This window comes from Aspergillus uvarum, assembly GCF_003184745.1.
Source record: "Aspergillus uvarum CBS 121591 unplaced genomic scaffold BO82scaffold_81, whole genome shotgun sequence".
Lineage (NCBI taxonomy): Eukaryota > Fungi > Ascomycota > Eurotiomycetes > Eurotiales > Aspergillaceae > Aspergillus > Aspergillus uvarum.
In genome coordinates, this window is record NW_020291378.1 from 123,728 (window position 1) to 138,490 (window position 14,763).

Below are 14,763 nucleotides of genomic sequence, written 5' to 3' on the forward strand. Positions count from 1 at the left end.
TGTCTGATAGTAATATATCTTATTTTTTATAATATAAATAACTGGCTAACTGTTTATAGATAAACTACCAGTTTTAAAAAAAAAATAGCTCCAAAATCTTGCTGTTTTAAATATTTATATTAGGATATACTTTCTATTATTTACTACAGAGTATGGGCTATTAATAAACTGTAATATACTAAGCAGAGAATAGAAATATAGATAGATATAAAGTAATTTTTTTACTGTCTAGAATCTTAACTCTAATTACTTTTACTTTTATTTTTAGAATTTATAAGACCTGGGCAGATCGGGCCTCGCTATATAACCTTATAATCTATTTTTTTTAAATAGATTGGATTTGACAGTCCCTGCAACTTAGGTTTAATAGTACTTAGAACTATAGCTTTTTTATCTAAGTTTAATTAATCTTAAAGCTCTGCCAGCTATGCTTATGGCTTTTAAATTACTATATCCTACCAAACAAATATGATTTTATAATTAAGAAATATATTCTATCTAGATAACTTAATTTTAGAAGACTAAAAGTCTGTTTAATAGATTAAATTTTTAAGATGCTTTTACTAGTATATTTAACAGAGTACTTTTAAAGTATTCTAATCCAGTATAATAGTATAATACTATTTTTTTAGAGTTATATTAGGATTTCTAAACAGTTAGTCTATGGTTTTTTACACCTTTATATTATACTTACTAATATTTATTAGTTCCCATCTACTTTATAGTTGATTATTTATTTAATATTATTCTACTCTATTCTATCTTTTTTATAGGGTTATATACTATTTTAGTTATTAATATTCTGTATTTCTTCTTATAAAACCTTTACAAGTAATTTAAAAAGATCCTTTATTAATACTTTTTTGCTTTAAATATTTAAGTAAATAGGCTTTAATAAAACCTGATCCTGATATTAAAAAAGTATTTATATTAGATTTTTTATAAAAGTCTGCTTGTACTTTCTCAACCTTAACAGTTTTAATACAGTGTATATAGAATATTGACTTTATTTAAAGTATTATAAAGGTTTTTATTATTTTTATATTATAAAATACTATTTTATATACTTAAAAATCTTAATAGTACTGTTATTACTTCTTAGCCTACAGTTACAGAATAGAGAGATAACTAATCTAATATAAAAAAAACTCTAAGTAACTTAAATAATATTTAAGGTAACTGTTAGTATTAAAATTAATTATTAAAAAATCTACTTTTAATACCAGCTATATACAGTTCTGTAATATACTCTTTTAATTATATAACAGTATTTCTTATTTTATAACTATTTTTTACTACTATAACTGTATTGCAACTGTACTCTAACTGTATTGTAACCGTACCGCAACTGTATGATAACTAATAACTACCGTTTATAACTAAGTACTACTATTATTAACAGTAAAAAAGGCTCTATACAGACCCCCTCGGCCCGCTATGTATTGCACTACCTCCATCAATCGCAATTTAGTGTCCTGTATTCTTGTATAATATTTATTGTATCCTTAGTCGACAAGCGTGTCGGGCTGTTGGTGTCCCTGAGCGAAAAAGGGAAACCACATGAATTACTCGACGCAAAGGCCCAAATCATACCGCTCAAGAGATAATGCCATCCCGTAGACTCTCATTGCAGTTAGTCGAAGCAATGTTGTCTAGGCTTTTCTGTGGTGGCGGAGATGATCGTGTGACGGTCATGTGACCAGAATTGAAACCCGCAGCGTCTCCCGTGCCTACGGCAACCTACCCGTGCCAATTCTGCAATAACCCAACATCTATAGTATTTCCGTACCATCCGCGTTCGCTTTGGCAATCAACATCTCCGCCTTGGATGGTAGTCAACCAACACAGCATGTTCACAACTAAGATCTCCAAAGCATGTCAAGAATGCCGAAGGCGTAAGATCCGATGCGATGGGCTGAATCCGTGCTCGACGTGTCAGCGACGCAACACCGTGTGCCAGTTCCGAAAACGCGCTCGTGTGCGTCAGCGGCTGGGGCCAGCCATTCCACCACCATACACTCAGGGGTCGGAAGCGCCCTTTGGCGACCTGGAGGAGACCCTGAGTCAGACCTTGACTGAAGCAGCATTAGCTGCAGATCTAGCTAGTCCCGGGGAGAAGCCGAAGGAGCGCCAGCACCCGCCTAGTGAACCTCCATCGCACCTCTACCGGGATGTGCACAAGAGTGTGTCCGCCCGTGAAGAATCATCTTCATCGGACTCAGTGGAATTGTACTATGGCCCAACCTCCGATTTCTCCCTGCTCCAGCACCTTTACCGTCGTCTATACATCCATGCGAATTCGTCGGCCCCTCAACCCGGCCGAGGCGATATAGACGAGGTAGACCAGGGGCTGGACTTCTTCCGCATCCGCCATATCTTCTTCGGACCAACCACAGCGGCATCGGGCTCCGACCAGGCCGAACAGCCCCTCCTAAATCTGCCTTCACGACAGGTTTGCTATACCCTGATGAACCGTTTTCTTGCTACCCATTACAATGTCGTTCCCTTTTACCTGAAATCCCGCTATGACCAGTTGCTCCGGGCCTTGCTTGGCGACGCCGACAGCAGTCCGTGTAGCCCAGTTCAGAAGCAGATCGGCCTCCTAGCCATGGCGACTGCTGCAGCCAATACCGAGCACTTTGAATGGGGTGCGACCGTGGCGGAGTACTGTGAAGCTCAACGTGCAAAAACAGAGAACATTGTCAGCTTGGAAAGTATTCAACTGGGAATCATGATGATAAGTCTAGAACCTCCCCTCCTCGAAATGCTTTTCCCCATTGGACAGCTTGGCGAAGGTGCTGACTGCAGCATATTCACGCCATTTATCATCTGGAGTATGCGCATTCCAACATTGCCTACGTTGTCATTGGCAATGCTTGTCGCAAAACCTTTGCCGCTGGTCTGCACCGGCAGCAGTTGCGCGCAAACTCGGATGACAATCAGGGCATGTTAGAGCGGCGCCATACCTTTTGGTCACTCTACTTTGTGGAAATGTAAGGGTGTTCCAGATGTCTTTTGTACCTAAATGACTGTTTCTAGATGGATCAGCTTCTATCTCGGTCGCCCGAGCATGCTGGAATTTATCAAGGTCGAAGTTTCGCAACCACAAGACATCTTTCTCTCGATATTGCAGCACTTCGCCACTGTCATGCTAAAGATCGTCCAGCAAATTTACCGCCCGCAATGCGCCCCAGCCGCCTTGTGGAACAGTGCCATCGCCGTCGGCAGAGAGATGTCTGCACTTCACTCCAAAGCCCAAGCTGACTTCGGGATCGAACTCGATGCGCCTCGGATAAGTGATCCACGGGGTATGCGACCCACGATTCTCGTTACCTGTCTGTATCCACCCCTTCTTCCATGCCCACAGCACGGTAGCTTTGATGCCAACATTTGACTTCTAGTGTATAATTTCATGTCCTTACTCATCTTTCGGCCATTCCTTATCATTCGTGGCAAGCTCCAGCATTCCCAGGCGGAGGCATCTGAGTCTCCCTCCACTTCATCGCAGTCCCGCCCGGACATTCCCAGCTGGCTTAATGATGCATGTCACCGGTGTTTGAATGCGGCCAAATCCATTATTCTCTACATTTGCCATATTTCCGCCTCCGATTCTTTACTCCTGGTAGGAAAAGCTTAGTTTGACTGTCAGCGGGGTGATTGGCCGTACCTAACACCGCCCATTTTGTAGGAACTCCGCTTCAACTGTTTCTATCTGGAGAATTGCCTATTTGTGCTCCTATACGACATGGCCTCTAACCCAGAGAAGCATACCCACAATCTGCCCCTCATCCACGAGGGTTTGCAGTTTCTGGCCCGCATGCGACCGGGCGATCCCGTGTGCAGCTCCATCACCACCATCCGCCGCATTCTGCATCATTTAAACCTCGACGCCGGACCCGGGGAGCTCGTGCATGATCACCACCACCAGCAGCATTCTCCACAACTACAAGGTTTCGACCCCTCCTCACAACCACCACCACCGACATTGCCACTTTCTCTGTCACAGATGACCATGGGGCCCGGGGTCTGGGAGGAGCAGCCACAGCAGCACCCGCCGCCTCTCTCATCCCAGCCTCTGGGGAATCCCGGATTACTGGCTCCCAGTACGGATCTACAATTTGACTTAGATATCTCCGGGGCGGATTTTAATGTGGATATTACGGCGATAGACTGGGGGACTTTCTTTTCTTATGTGCCGAATCAATGATCTACTTTCCGGTTAAATCACAAGAGGTTTTCAGAAGTATGAAGCAATGAAATGGCAAGCGGCAGCCCCTGCAAATCCTTGGTAAATTCAGATCTTTCTCCTTCTTCTTCTTCTTCTTCTTCTTCTTCTTCTTCTTATTCGTCCCCTCCTTTTTCTAACTTTCAACCTTTGATCTTAATAAGTTCTCTGTCTCATCTCCTTCCGTGGAGAATCCGAGAAATGAAAAGATTTTCACTAGATCGGGTCCCTCCAACATCAGAAATCCGCCATCCGTAAGTCCGCGCTGCGGAAGAGCGGATTTACGGGAAGGGGATCCACCCGGTTCCCCACAGTTCTGTTAATGTTGGTGTGCGTCATGAGCCCTGGAATTTGGCTTTCTCTTTCTTTGGGTAGGTGGACACAGGAAAAGGGGAAAAAATGTTTATGAAAGAATTAACCTTGATGAAAATAGTGGCGAAGGACTTAGTGCCTATCTACACATAGAAAACAGACTACTACTACGTACCACTAGTCATGTTCGGCACCAGACCGAGCCTTGAGACCAGATCTCAATGCCGAGACGGGCCGATCTCTTGTCCATCCGTTCAGTCCGTCACCACATCTATCTTGCTAAACAGATGAAAGGTGCTCCGTTGTTCCGGGGCAAAGAGGCTTCATTGACAACCATTTTTTCAGCTGGAATTCCCAAACGTAAGAAGAAAGATGAGGAAGCAAGGAAGGCAGAGAACGGAAAAATAAGCAGAATATAAAATCCGGCGACCGGCGCTTGGATGAGCAGTCTTCATACTGGTACAGGGCCTCTCCACCCATTGAAAATCGAGCCTCTTCGACGTTCAACATGCGCACCAGCTTATTGTCAACCTCTTTACTTCCTTTTGCGGGGCTCATCGTGGGAGCGACCGCTTGTGAAGACCATTCCCTCCCCCAGCGACCCGCCCCTGCCGATGGGTATGACTACATCGTCGTCGGTGGTGGTCCTTCGGGGATCATCACGGCGGAGCGCCTAGCTGAAGCCAACAAGAAGGTCCTGCTCTTGGAGCGCAGTGTGACAGGTCCGACTGTCGCCACGGGGTCCAACCACTCTTTGGTTTGGAAACGACACCTTGACGGCTAATGATGTCCCGGACTTGTCATGTGATGTGGGCAACATCGATTATGTCGGCGGCTATCTTTGCTCCGATACCGAGGGAACCGCCGCCTGTATTCTCGGAGGAGGCGTTTCGGTCAACTATATGGTCTTTGTTCACCCTCCAACCGTGATCTTGACGACAAGTGGCCGCAGGGGTGGAAGTGGCAAGATGTGCAAGCTGGAGCGGAGCGGCTCTATCTTCGCAACCCTGGTAGTAGCCTGCTCTCCGCTGACGGCCAGCGTTACGACCAGGTCTTGTACAACATTCTCGCCAACTTCTTTTCCCGCCTTGGCCGGCGACCCGTGGATATGAGCGCCCAACGCAATGAGAAGCATGAGGTTTACAGCCGCCCTGTTTGGAATGTCGAAGATTATAAACGTGCGGGCCCACTCCGCACGTATTTACCATGGGCTCTGCAACGTGAGAGCTTCTCTCTGCGTATGAATGCGATGGCCACACGCGTGGTCCGGGAGGGCAGCCGCGCCACGGGCGTCGAACTTATCTACGCGGATCGCAATAATGCTACTGAGATTATTCCCTTAGCACCTCGGGGCCGTGTGGTGTTGTCGACCGGCGCCTTGTCCTCGCCACGAATCCTCTTCAACTCCGGCATCGGCCCGAGCGTCCAGATTGAGACGGCCCGACGGAGTGGCGTTGCTGTCCCGCCAACTAAGGACTGGATCGGTCTGCCCGTCGGGGTAGGCTTGATGGATCACCCAATCTTCTCTATTGTCGTCAAGACAAACGGCACCTTCAACGAGCTAGATACCGAGGCTATCCTGAATAGGACAGCTACAGGTCAAAGTCATGCCTACGAGGACCTGAACGCAGGAGTGTTGACCCAGGGTTAACATCGACTGGTGTTCTTTACTTCCAATGTCGCTAGCGATGGTATTACCAGCTACTACCAGGGCTCGTGTACTCCCACTGCCGAGGGTGTTGTGACTATCACTGCCTATATGACCCACGGACTGACATCTACCGGCGTGCTCGGGCTTGATACCTCGCAAAAAACGATCTTTCAAGTCTCTCCCTACCTGCAAACAGCTAGGGATCGCGAGGCGGCTACCCTGTTTGTGCAGTCAATGGTGGATGCCATCATCGCCCCTGGGACTGGACTCGAGCTTCAGGAATACACCAACACCTCCGCAATCCTGAGCTCCCTCACGGCGGGCATTCACTATGCCGGTACGACGAAGATGGGCCTTGACGACGGTCGCTACCCCAACGGCACCGCAGTGGTGGACACCAACACGGAGGTGTACGGAATGGACAACCTGGTACGTGACCTGTGGAGTTTCCCCCAGCACTCAGTTCCGACTGTCTACCGGAGGCACACGCTAACCTTTCTTCGCTTGGGGACTTTAGTACATCGTGGATGGTGGTATTCATTCGGACCTGGCCTCAGGCGACAACCAGGCCTACATCATGGCCGTGGCTGAAAATGCCGTGCAACGGATTCTGTCTCATCCGGATGACGAGTAGTGGCGGGTAGGAATTGGTCTGGTGCTGGGGCTGTACGATCTTGCAACTATCTACCCATCCACAACCTTCGCCGCACGCAACTGGCGTTGCTGTTTTCTGGCATTTTGTGTCTCTCTTCTGTTTGGGTTCTATTCGTTTCACAAGCAGCTAAGGTTATATCTTAGTAGCTAAACACCGGCAGGTAGTGGCCTGGTAGCTGTCCATCAGCTCAAGTTGCTACCCCTCAGACAACCGGGTGCGCACTTGCAGCTCACAATTTCAATACAATGCTTTATTGTTCTTATTACAGACAAGAGCGGGCCTATATTACTTTTGCTTTAAGGCTGTACAATGAAAGTCAATGGTGGGATAGGTGGGTGATCGGTAAATGTACAAAGCAATACCATTCATCAGAAGTCCTTTCCCGCTCGGGCCCAGCACGAACCGACCGGTCAGCCGGGGCCGGACATACCTTGCCGGCGAAAGTCCTCGAGATATCCATGGCCATGAGAGTTTTGACTACAAATTGATCTCCAACTTCCGCATTAGAAGTGATTGAAACAAAAAAAAAGACGGAGGTGAAAAACATACAACAGAAGGGATTCGCTGGTGGTCACCCACCCAACTACTAACCTCCCGGCGTGTGGCTTGAACGCGGCCAGAAGGCGGGTGGGTGCCGTGCGGGTGAGCTAGCGGGTGAGGCCGCTTTACAGTCGCGCGACCGGGGGTGAGTTAGGCTGAGTATCTTTTAAGGATGGGTGAGCAATCACCCCGGTCGCGTGTGTTCAGCAATCTCACCTGTTCAAACGTTCAGATCCACTTCATTTCTGTGTAGCAATGATGATTGGTTTGAAATATTGTGCTGGACTTGCTAAGCCACGAAACTGACTCGAGATTATCTACTTTAGGTCTAGCTGCCACGTAATCAGTTCTATTTCCCTATACCAGTATGTATCAGAGAATGTGAAGTAAGGAGGAAGCTTAGAAGAGCTATAAAATTAACGCAAAAATCGCCCTATCCAAATCTCAATAAAGATTTGAAGTGAACAAGATAATTTGTCAATGGTTATACATTCTAAATCAGAAAGTGGAGCCAATCTATTCATCTAGACATGATCTAGGTATATTTATATTAAGTATCTACTTAATTTAATGCATGAGGGGCAGAATCTCCTTACGCTTATGTACTTCTGAAGGTGAAGTCTAGACCCGGTTATACTGTAATCTGAAGCTTCTCAGGTACCGTACAGGAGCGGGGTTGTAATCATACTCTGACCGTTCGCCTTAGGCGATATGCAGGATTCTACTATCTCCATTCTCTATATACAGTACCCCTTGTCTTTAATACCATTGTTTCCTGTCAGACCTGGAGCCTCGTCAGACCCTATACGCTGCCTGAGATTGTGTTCTGCGGCTCTTATAGCAAGCGGCTTCGAAATTTCTGACACCATCACAAAGTTTAGAGTATTTTTACACCATAAATACTACTAATATCTTACAAGGGTAACTTTATATAATATATCTTACCTATTTTACCTAATAGATTATCTTGCTATCGCCCTCTCAGTATAAGTAATTTTGTAATCTAAGGGAAGACCAATTCTATTCGCCTGAACTTATCACAGTAATAAGAACGCAGTATTCAGTCACCTACTTTCTCTATCCTAACATACAGCCATAAACTACTGCTGTAATTGTTATCAACTGCTAAAATCATTTTAAATTATTTATATATAAATTATTATACAATTCATCTTTTTTCTCTCTATACTGACCGCGTTAACCAACTTGACAGTTCTGGCTTTCTCTACTATTAGTGTTACGGGACGGATGGATTGTGCTAATCGAAACGTGCCTTAGAACAAGAAGAAATAGCTGAAGAGCTATTTCGTCTGTTCGTACGAAATTTCTTTATGTGTGCTAAGCTAGCGCTAGTTTAGTATGTAGCGTGCGAGGCCTCAGGCATCAACTGGTGCCTGAAGCTGAGCTCTATATCAGGGCCTTGGTCCCATAACAATTAGTAATAAGCTAAACAATACTCGTCTAACCCAAATCCGTTTGTTCAGTACACCCGGCTGCTTAGAACAGAACCAAAAAAAAACTAAGAATATTTGAAAACTATATCAATCAATACGAGACCTTTAGCAATGTTATTATCCAGTTAATTATTTTTAAAGTTTATATACTTAGCTGTGATGATAGGCTTTTATGATAAAATATATATACCTATATACTTAGATCTTGACTAATATCATCAGTATAAATTTTTAACGACAAGGCCTGTACTGCTGGTAAATATAATATAACCGTTAAATAATATCCTAGCAATACTTGCGCTATCCTCCCGCTTACCAATTACATTACTCAGTTCAAGGGCAGTGATGAATTAGGAGATTGACTTCGTCCTCGAGATGCAGCTGAAGGAAAAGCAGGATAGGGGCTATATCCATGATACTACATATGTTTATTGGCTATCCGAGTAATCTCCGCCGCTACTTCGACTCTAACAGATGTGTCTGACAGGCGCTGGATAATCTCACGCAAGCGTTTGTTCGAGTTTGGTAAAGTCTATTCGCCCTAAGCCTCCCCCACATATAATTTTCGACTCTCGAGCTTAAGAGTGCCCGCTGGGATTAACAACAACAAATTTTCCTTGATGGTGTGAAACAACACATTTAATTCTGTCCTCGGCCTACTCCCCTCTCCCTTATCGGCCCACAATTTCCCACCTCTGCTTTTCCTTATTTCTGATATGCCGTTTGACAAGTTGCAAAGAACTCTATCATTGATGTTGCTGAGACAGCAGTTCCGCTGGCCCACACGCCGCACCGCCGCCTTCGGAATTTTGGCTCTGCTAGTGGTCTCCAGTCTCTCGTGGTACCTTGGTGGTGGTAATCCTCCGGGTTGCAGCCGGCTTATTCTGCGCGCGATATTGTGCTAACTACCAATCCATGACAGATGGTATCAACCCCGTGCATGAGCAACTATCCAGATACACGACCACTTATGACAATGCAACGAATGAGATTGGCTTGGTACTAGCAGCGAGGAAGCACGAAGGTCTAAATTGGGTGCTGGAATATTGTAGGGATCAGTATGGCACTTTGAGGTCTCAATTGCCATATGTTCTTGTGTTGCTGACGATTTTCGCCGCAGCGGGACAATTCCATTTGTCTACACCACTGATGCCAACCCGGCGCCTCATCTTTTGACTCCGCGTACGATTCGTGGTCGCGAGGCCACCGCCTACCTCTCCTTTATCATCGACTATTACGACAGACTGCCGAGTTACACCTTCTTCGTACATTCCGATCATGACCAGTGGCATAATGACCTCTTTGGCCCCAATACTGGGCCCATCCTGCGCAATCTCCGCTTGGAGGCTGTCGATGCGCGAGGTTATCTTAATCTTCGATGTGAGCATGAGCCCGGCTGTCCGACAAGTGTTCAGCCGTGGAGCCCGTCAAACCTCGATAAACAAAACCGTGATATCCGCGCCTATTTTGCCGAGGTATACCAAATACTGTTTGATGTTCCTGCCGACCAAGTTCCAGAGCAGATTGGAAATGTCTGTTGTGCTCAATTTGCTGTTAGCCGGGCGCGAATCCTTCAACGGCCCCGATCAGATTACGAGCGCATGTTACGCTGGGCGGATGAAACAAAGCTGACAGATAGTTTTGGAGTTGGATGGGTTTTCGAAAAGATTTGGCACATCATCTTCGGAATGGAGGCTATATAGTGAGTGATGCACGCACGCATATTAGGATTGGTTCCAGGTGAAACAGAGTAACATGTTTGGCTAAGCTGATATCTAGTTGCCCTCGATATGAACAATGTCGGTGCGACGCATATGGCTGGTGTGGACCTTTGGTATCGGGTGAGACTCTAACAGCAGTGTGAGCAAATCAGGCGTTATGATGGAGCCGATTATTCTACTTGAAACATAGAGTGTATTATCTTAATTGAGGTAACGTATAGAACTATTAGAAATACTCTATGTTGAAGCCGAAAGGAATTACAGTTTATAATACAAATTCGGCTAAGAATGGGCGGTGGTATGCGCTGAATCTTTATGAATTTCAGCATTATTCCACACTTAAGTGTGTGGGAAAGAACGTTCTATACCCATTCATATAAAAAGCAATGAGCTGCTATTGTGATAAAAGACCTGATGAAAAAGTCCTAAACACGCCGGCAATGTACACCTTTAGAAAGAATCTTGAGAAATATTTGATCTCTCCATTTAAGATCATGGAGATACTAAGAAATTCAGCGGCCTTCATTATCTCTCTAGACCGGAATTTAACTAAAGCACCTAAGACTGCTCTAGCTGTCATAGGTACAGGGCTGGCCGTAGTTGTGACCGAGTGGGCTTAGTAGAGGGATGTTTGGTCGGGGCTTGCTTGAAACCCTTATCATATGATACATCAAATTGTGCCTTGTTCATAATAAACAAACGTATCTCATATGCCCGACAATTCGAAACTTGCTCCAAAGCCGAAATTGTAAGCTTTGCAATAAATATATAGATAGTTAAGAGCCGGGAAAATTAGTAAAGAGATCCTAGTACAGTGGTCCAGTGCTACAGGATGCTCAGGAGTCGAATTTACTGTTGCCTCAATTATGTGCGCGCTAACAGCAACTAAGTAAGTGTAGGCGCGAGACTTTACTCCCCCGCGCCTAATCGTAGTTCCGAGTCGAAACATGAGCCATTATTTTCTGTTGGAAGGCGGGCTGACGAGGGGGAAAGGGGGCTGTGCAGCCTTTCCTATTTCTCGATTGGCCTAAACATAAGTACTATTCTGCATGGTCTGAGCGATTGCGTTCAGCCTCATCATTGGAAGACTAAAGTGGGTCTTGAGAGTGACCGGATCCAGCCTTTCGCACTCGTCCAGCTGAACGTTAGTCAGCCGATACGCTCGATAACGTAATCCACATGCGGGCTGGCCACACAAGCGGCCTGGTGAACACAGGTCACGGCAGCTCTTTCTTAGGGTCGCGTGAACCTTCCTCATACACGTGATGCCGAGCCTGTTACATAAGCAGGAATGTTCCACACGAATCTATAGATTACTGTTTTCATTATTGAATTCGAATTCCTCTTATATTCTTAAATACTAATTTAAAGAAAGATAGAAATCTCTTCTCCTTAATTTCTTTTAATCATTTTACAATTATTTAAAGTGGATTTAAGGAGTATTAAAAGTAACGTCTATAATGTATATTCTAGGTGTCTCACTCTTTTCTGAATTACAACGCTTACTAATCCTATTTAAAGTATGTTCATAACAAATTGATACCAAAGTATAGACTTAAAACAAAACTCTGGAAGAAGTTTTATGTTACAGCAACAGATCTTGATCTTCTTTTCAAATGATTAATTCAAGATAACAATTATAAATATATTTGTAAAAAAGCTTAATTCTAAGATGTCTTTACCTTGTTACTGTTTTCAGGTTCTCGAGCTAGAGCCGGGGCTATTGTAGAGTTAAGTTTATATAGAAATACTAATAAATATCTTTACTACAAGATATACTAGATTTCTATATATACAGATCCTGTTAGAGAAGCTAGCTCTTGATATAAAAAGCATCTCACCTTTAACATCCAATCCAAAGATAAGAAAATCAAAAGATAGGCACTATAGATTGTCAAGAGAAAATAGGTCAGTTAGGTATAGAATAGTAGCAGTCCATTTTTCAAGACTAATCCTTGCTATCTGAAGGTCTAGCAAGGTTCTGAGAGTTAAATACTGAGAAAGATCTAAGTTATTAGTGTTACAACTGTTACACTAAGGATGCATAGATATACTATTAGCAATCTGCTATATATACAGGAATTATCTATAATAATTAGATTTTCTCTTATATACAGCTGTTTTCAGCAGTGTGATAGTGGTATAGTATTGCCGCTTTAATAGATAAGCTAATCTATTTAATATATATAATAATAGCAGGCAGAATTTGGCCGGGACTAGTCTTAGTTAGACATAGTTATTATAATTTAATACTATTCTATTTTAAAAATATTATTGTTTTTTAATAATAATATTAATAATATAAACATATTTTTATATATTTTTCTCAACATCTTTAATATTATTAATATTAATTGTTTGTATTAAAAAGCTTGTGTTTTTTTATTGTTTCTGTTTCTATTTGCTTGTTCCGCGGTATATATATAATATTTTTATTCTAAATTTTTTTAATATTGCTAAGATACTAATAGATTACTATAATTTTTTTAATAAATTAGAATATCTGTACTGTTAATTCTTTATTCTCTAGCTAAGTAGCTCTTTTTTTTATATATTATATAATATCTAAAATATTTGTATATTTTAGTTAAGAATTTTGATAAGATTGCCGGTAAGAATTTTATACTCTGTTATATTTTTTACTGTATTATTTATAAAGTATTAGCAATACACAGTAAAAAAAATTAATTATATTCTAATAAATTCTTTTTCTTTTTAGCCTATTTTATTTTCTATTTTTTTATATTATTTTAATATAGAAGCTAAATATTAATTAGGTAGTAATAGCTATACTGAAAAATACTGCTGACCTGTTTATAGTTCTAAAATAAACTAATTATTTTTAAATAAAAAAAATAAAAAAATAGGATTTTTTATTATACTGTAAAGTTATTTATACTGCTATAGTTTTTGCTGATAAATTTGCTGATATAAAAAAGATCTATTATATTAAGTATTATATTTCCACGGCTATAAAAAAAGCTATAACTATAAGTTTTTTTATTAATATAATAATTATATATTAATAGTTTAACAGAAATACACGGCCGAGTACTGTGGATTTATAACAGAGTACTGTAGTTTAACTATTTAAACTAAAAAAAATATTTAATATTTTTATTTTTTATTTAATAATACCAGCTATTTGCTGTAGTCAGTAGCAGTAATTATATTTTTAAATAAAATAGTCTAAAAAACTATATACTTGTACAGAAACAAACGGGGAGCAGAGAAGCTGTTTATTAAAAAATTAATAAAAAGATTTTTAATAAAGATAATTAAGAATTTATAAAATTAGTATTATTTTATTAATATTAATAAATTATTTTAATATTCTTATATTATTATAATTCTGTTTTTATTCTGTTAAATACATGCAATCCGGGTTTTTTTTAATATTATTTTTTCTATAATTTATACGCGTAGATATAAATAAAATAGGCATATAATATAATAAACTTATATTTTTTTATTATAAATTATATGCATGTTGTATATGTCTTGTAGTTATTTTATTATTATTTTTATTATATATTAATTTTAATTTATATATTACAGGATAAAAAGCTATAATTTGATTATTAAATTTATAGACTTTCTGCTGAGTATTTGCTAAATTTTCTGCCGGTAACTATTAATTATATTTAAAAAACTATTTCTACTATTTTATTAGATAGAATTGGTTTTTTTAATAGTATAAACTATTTAATATCTGCTCTATCTTCTATTTTTTATTATTATTTAGATCTGGTATTAGCAAAGTTTTAGGAATGTTTTTTCTAACTTTTTAAAATTCCAGCAGAGTAATATGGAAGATGTTATATAACTAAATATATTTATTAAAAAAATATAGATAAAATACTTGTTTTTCTATAGCTTTTAGAATTCTGAAGAATTTTATAAAATTTAGAATTAATTTTTAAAAGGTTTTTTTAAATTTTATATTTGCAGTAGATAGCTTAATTAAATCTTTTTATTTAAAAGTATAGACTGTTTTATTTTTTTATTTAAAAAATGGAGTACTGTAATGGCTATTATAATAAGCTGATTAGTTTTTGCTTATTTTCTGCTAATTATTTTTTAATTTTTTTTATAAAATATTTAACTTTTCTAGTCTCTTTGATATTAATAGTACTTTTATTTTTGCAGGATTATTTTTAATCTAGAATCTAAACTTAGATAAATAATCTATTAGAGCTTTAAAA

General features: G+C 40.8%; 3 protein-coding genes across 3 annotated transcripts; all 3 read left to right on the forward strand.

Moving 5' to 3' along the window:
- Nucleotides 1-1,792: 1,792 nt before the first annotated feature.
- On the forward strand, nt 1,793-4,434 carry BO82DRAFT_201973 (Zn(II)2Cys6 transcription factor). The gene is made up of 6 exons (XM_025630614.1): nt 1,793-2,737; nt 2,818-2,993; nt 3,040-3,335; nt 3,402-3,622; nt 3,689-4,288; nt 4,390-4,434. The coding sequence occupies exons 1-5, from the start codon at nt 1,829-1,831 to the stop codon at nt 4,205-4,207; spliced, it is 2,121 nt and encodes a 706-aa protein (XP_025486843.1). The 5' UTR covers nt 1,793-1,828; the 3' UTR covers nt 4,208-4,288; nt 4,390-4,434.
- Nucleotides 4,435-5,045: 611 nt separating this feature from the next.
- Nucleotides 5,046-7,106, forward strand: BO82DRAFT_387185 (FAD/NAD(P)-binding domain-containing protein; the record flags this gene model as incomplete). The annotated part of the gene is made up of 4 exons (XM_025638294.1): nt 5,046-5,278; nt 5,420-6,172; nt 6,224-6,617; nt 6,706-7,106. The coding sequence occupies 4 exons, from the start codon at nt 5,046-5,048 to the stop codon at nt 6,820-6,822; spliced, it is 1,497 nt and encodes a 498-aa protein (XP_025486844.1). The 3' UTR covers nt 6,823-7,106.
- A 2,216-nt stretch (nt 7,107-9,322) lies between these two features.
- Nucleotides 9,323-10,748, forward strand: BO82DRAFT_358969 (DUF3431 domain-containing protein). The gene is made up of 4 exons (XM_025636443.1): nt 9,323-9,692; nt 9,760-9,895; nt 9,958-10,539; nt 10,617-10,748. Exons 1-4 carry the CDS (start codon nt 9,554-9,556, stop codon nt 10,699-10,701), a joined length of 942 nt encoding a protein of 313 aa, XP_025486845.1. The 5' UTR covers nt 9,323-9,553; the 3' UTR covers nt 10,702-10,748.
- Nucleotides 10,749-14,763: the final 4,015 nt, after the last annotated feature.

Coding starts and splice junctions, on each gene's coding strand:
- BO82DRAFT_201973 (XM_025630614.1), top strand. CDS start 1,829: ATGGTAGTCAACCAACACAGCATGTTCACAACTAAGATCTCCAAAGCA. Junction 2,994..3,039: donor TCACTCTACTTTGTGGAAAT/GTAAGGGTGTTC, acceptor GACTGTTTCTAG/ATGGATCAGCTTCTATCTCG. Junction 3,623..3,688: donor CCTCCGATTCTTTACTCCTG/GTAGGAAAAGCT, acceptor CCCATTTTGTAG/GAACTCCGCTTCAACTGTTT.
- BO82DRAFT_358969 (XM_025636443.1), top strand. CDS start 9,554: ATGCCGTTTGACAAGTTGCAAAGAACTCTATCATTGATGTTGCTGAGA. Junction 9,693..9,759: donor CTCGTGGTACCTTGGTGGTG/GTAATCCTCCGG, acceptor AATCCATGACAG/ATGGTATCAACCCCGTGCAT. Junction 10,540..10,616: donor TTCGGAATGGAGGCTATATA/GTGAGTGATGCA, acceptor GCTGATATCTAG/TTGCCCTCGATATGAACAAT.